The 4471-nt window shown below is 41.4% G+C and overlaps 1 protein-coding gene across 3 annotated transcripts in view; it reads left to right on the plus strand.

Annotated features, from left to right (window-relative positions):
* Positions 1–4471, plus strand: part of wwp2 (WW domain containing E3 ubiquitin protein ligase 2) — a 57170-nt gene that overhangs the window by 20698 nt on the left and 32001 nt on the right. For all 3 annotated transcript variants that reach the window (XM_005751215.1, XM_005751216.1, XM_005751214.1), the window contains exons 6-8: positions 1031–1109; positions 2953–3110; positions 4153–4396. In XM_005751215.1, coding sequence (XP_005751272.1) covers positions 1031–1109; positions 2953–3110; positions 4153–4396 — 481 coding nt within the window. The remainder of the gene's footprint in view (positions 1–1030; positions 1110–2952; positions 3111–4152; positions 4397–4471) is intronic.

Genomic DNA, 4471 nt, shown 5'->3' on the forward strand with positions numbered 1-4471 from the left:
TTTTTTTTTGTCCAGATCAAATATCTGAACCATTCAGAGGTTCAGTTGAGTGATTTGCTGCCTGTTAGCACAACTGTCAGTCATAGACTCCTATCCATGTGCAGCCGTTATAAAGAAGACAAACAATGTTTTAGTGCCAGGTTGTAAACCTCTTTATTTAATTGCTGAAAATGGACATTTTCTCATACGAGTCCATGGGGATTGTCTCAAATTTAGAGCCAGCCTCCAGTGGCCATTGGAGGAACTGCAGGTTTTGATGATTATAGTATGTGTTTGCTTCATTATGTACATAAAATGTCAAATGTATATTTGACATTTTATATCTGTGAAGGTTCTCAGTCATCCAGGTCATCATAGTCTAAGAAGCTTGGAAAGAAAAGCATCTGGACTTCTTTAAGTTTCCTTGAAGATGTTTCACCTCTCATCCGAGATGTTCGTTCACAGTGGACATAGATGGCTTCTTTTACTCCTCGTTCAAACCATCTGTCTTCTCTGTCCAAAGTGTGAACATTGCGTCCTCGAAAGAATGACCTCTGACCTTTAGATGCAGATGGACATTTTACACATTTTGGGAATTTTTTGTTTGCCCTAAAACCAAGTGTGACATTTCCTGCAGATAAACAGTGGTGTCTGAGGTTAAACCTTCTGTTTTACCTTGCAGAAATATTGCGTGAATTAAATAGTACACTAAATTAATTTCACACATCCTCATTTTTAGTTTCAGAAACCTTGCACGTGCACTTGTTTGGCCCTGTCACTGTTTAGTGAATAAAACCAAACCTGACTCTACATCCTCCTCTTTTATTTCTTTATTGGATTGCATTGGGTTGCTATAGTAACAGGGCTGTCTACTGCAGGAGACAGAAACAGCCCGAACTGTCACTGTTTTGTCACAAGCTAAAGGAGACTTGACTAATTTTTATCTAGTCAAGGATTCACTGCTGAACTGTTACTGTGCTGGTAGGAGCGTGATATGGATGTGTCCGAGTGTATGTCTGTCCACTAATGATGTAATCGGTCTTTGTTGCAGAGATACTTCAGTCGGATAGACCCAACCTGAGGAGGACACAGAGCGAGGAGACTCCCAGTACAGCGGGATCACAGGCCAGGTCAGAAAACGCACACAAAGACACACACACTGTGACTGTTTGGGATTTGGGTACAGTCCTCAACAATGCTTCAACAATATTTTAATGGAGTAAAACTATGGTTAACATCCAACTCATTGTGCCGTTACACATGTAACGGGGGATTCTGGGAAATAGCTCAGTTCAAGACTCTGAATCTTTTTCTACCAACATATGTGGTGGTTAGTTGTGGTTTTCTCCACACAAGAAAGGGGATCATTTATCCCCTTCCCAAATTTTTGCGTTTGCGTCACGGTGTAATAATTCCCACCATCTGGCATCTGCATAAAACGGACTTTGGGTTCCTGGATCTGCACAGCTTGCTGTCATCTAGGGGAAATTTGATATTTTATTTTATTATTTTATTATTTTATTAGAGCACGTCGTGGGATATTGTTGTTTTGCTCTCCAGCTCCTGAAGAGCTTGGGGTGACACAGCAGGACAGATGGCCCAAAAGTCTGGGATTTCTTAATTGTCATAACTGTCATAATGAACAGTGACATTTAGGCTCATAAAAGTTCTGAATTATAACATGAAATATAACAAGATATACAAAAGGAGGTGCATACACTGTAGCCAGCTTTCATTAGAGCTTCTTTATGAGTTATGTGGGGAATACTGTAGACTGTACTGGCATCTCCTGCGGGATATATTGCATTAGATAAGCTAAAGTTATAGCTTATGTCTAAAACATTAAATAAAAAAAAATAAAAATCAGCTCATTTTTTCTAATAGGCAATAAAACTCCAAAGAGATTCACTTTTCTGGCATATCAGGCGAGCAAAACATCAAATACAAGTCATGATTATCTCCTGTTGAATAGCTGAACACCAGAATAATAGAGTGTATTTATAAAAGCCATCATTTCAGCATTATTCTGTCTTAATGTTTATTTGCAGAAGTCAGATTTTTAAAAGACTTTGTGATTCTTTATAGCCTAACAAACCAAAAAAAAGAAAAAGGCTTCTTTAATCCCACCGCTTTAGAAAGTCTGCAGACGTTGTGGTACAGTAAGAACAATAATAATAAATACAATGCTAAACTTTCCAAACCCGTTTCTAAAAAACTGTTTATGAAAGTCATAAACCCCAGGCGTAATTGTAATCAAAATAAATGCAGAAAAGAGAAGAAAAGGGTCGAGTGGAGGAAGCCATTCGACTGAAGCACTTATGCAGAGTGCCAGCATGTTATTCCCCCCCCAAGTGTGGTTTCAGACGCAGCTCTCACTGGCTAGAATGGTAGCGAGATAATAAATAGTGGAGCAGGCTGCATTTATTTCCAAGCTTTGCTGCGGGAGTGCATGGGGTCAGATGGTATTTCCCTCTAAACACTGTGGGGGGGCATTAAGCACAGTTCAGCCAAGAGCCTAAACCGCTGCTGTCATGGCGAGGCAGTCAACATCTCTATACTGCATATGAAGAGATGCCACCAACAGACAAGATGAGAGGCTTCTTATGCTGTTCTCAAGTGTTCTCATTGCATGAACATGGTCATAAAAACATGCAGACGTGCACACTGCACTGTTAGTTCTTCTCCTTATTGAGCTGCGTAAACAACTGAATCTAGAGATCGCCGTCCAAGCTCGGCCCCAGCATTCCTCAGTCCTGGGGGGCAAGCCATCATGCTTTTCTCTTTCTCGTCAGAAAAGCAAAGTTATATTTAGCGTTGGGGAAAATATGATAGTGTTCAGAGAGGAAAAGCAGCTGACACCTCTGCGTGTGTGGTTGAATTGTGAGTCGTCAAAACAAAGGATATAAAAGGACGAGGTGAATGAAGTAAGTGCAGATGTTGATATGTCTTCTTCTTTTCTTTCTCTGTTTTCAGGAGCAACAGGCACTCAGTGGGGGGTTCGCAGGGTGAGTCCTCGGGGGACTCCAGAGGGAGCTCTCTGACAAATGGGGATCTGAGTGAGGAGCAGATCCCCGGACCCGTTGCTCGCCGGCAGTCCTCTAAGAGTCACGGCAGCCCCGGAAACAGCGCAGGTAGGAAAGTCTGCTCACCTCGCCACGGTGTCACGCACAGTTTAAGAACACAGGCTTTTTACATTTATGTGGTTACACTGCTGAGGAAGCTTTTAAAAGGGAGCATCCAAGAAAATAACCACGTTACACCACGCTACAGCGAATGGTAGATGTGGCTAAGATAATATTTCAGCTGTTTATTTACAGAAATTTAATCAGCAGCTTTTATATATGCTTCGTATGGAAAATGGATTTTAAGCTTTACTTTGTCACAAATGAGAGAAATTTTGGACTTTAGGTCAGAAAAAGTAGAAACATAAGAGAGATAATGGAATTCTTCACACTTTCTACCATTTTCTAGATAATACATTTGATAAAAAAGAATTATGAGGAGATGAGCTGTAGTGAAAATAATCAAAAAGTTTTTATCCACTCCGAAATATGTCACATGACAATTTTAGATATGCGTAGTGTCACAGTTTTGAAAGACGTTCAACACACTAAACAAAATTAAACAAAATGATTAAATTAAGCAACTTATCGAGATGAGCAGGCTGAAAACTATGCTGAAAGGCTACTGCAGGGCTTCAGTCAATAAAAACATTGTATGTGTGCATCCTTCGGTGATTTTCTCACAGGCAGATAGATTTGTGTTTATTTTGCAGCCTAAGGATCGCCCACTCATTTTGGGGAATTAGAAACACCTTCCAAGTGCAAATGCCAAACTTGAAGCTTGAAATTGTGTTACCGTCTAAAGATTGCCAAACTTAACATTTAATTTAAAGGTCATTGGAAGCGTTTAATGCCTTTATTTGACAGCACTGGTGGAGAGAAAGGAAATGTGGGAAAAGAGAGTAGCTGAGTAATATACAGCAGATGCTTCAGCTACTTGTAATCAACCAATCAAAAAAACGTTTGTTTGTCTTTCTTGGTCCCAAATCATCTCTCATGCAGCCATCAGTCCACTCACTCTTATACTGTAATTTCTTAATTGACTGTAAGAACGCATCACATCATCTTCCCAGCTTTTCTTATGCTTCTTGCTGCCCGTGTCTTCTCTCAGATAAGGTTGAGCTGACGTCTAATGGACTGGAGAACAATCGCGGCGTGTCCCTACACACGCCTCCTCCTTCTTCTCCTTCGGGCAGGTCTCCAGCTGCCAGCAGCAGCAGCAGTAGCCCCTCTCCTGGTCAGCAGGAAGCCCTGGGTCCAGCTGCCTCAGTGGAGCCCAGCTCCAACACCACCTCTAGCACGGAGCAGGCCAGCAACAGCACCACAGAGCCCACCACAGACTCACTCCCAGCAGGGTAAGAGCCAGTGTGTCACAGCATCTCATAGTCAGCCTGTAGTTTGAGCAGCAAACTATAAACGATACGAAAGAC

The sequence above is a fragment of the Pundamilia nyererei genome, unplaced genomic scaffold (assembly GCF_000239375.1).
Source record: "Pundamilia nyererei isolate P.nyererei 1_Seehausen unplaced genomic scaffold, PunNye1.0 scaffold00303, whole genome shotgun sequence".
Taxonomy (NCBI): domain Eukaryota; kingdom Metazoa; phylum Chordata; class Actinopteri; order Cichliformes; family Cichlidae; genus Pundamilia; species Pundamilia nyererei.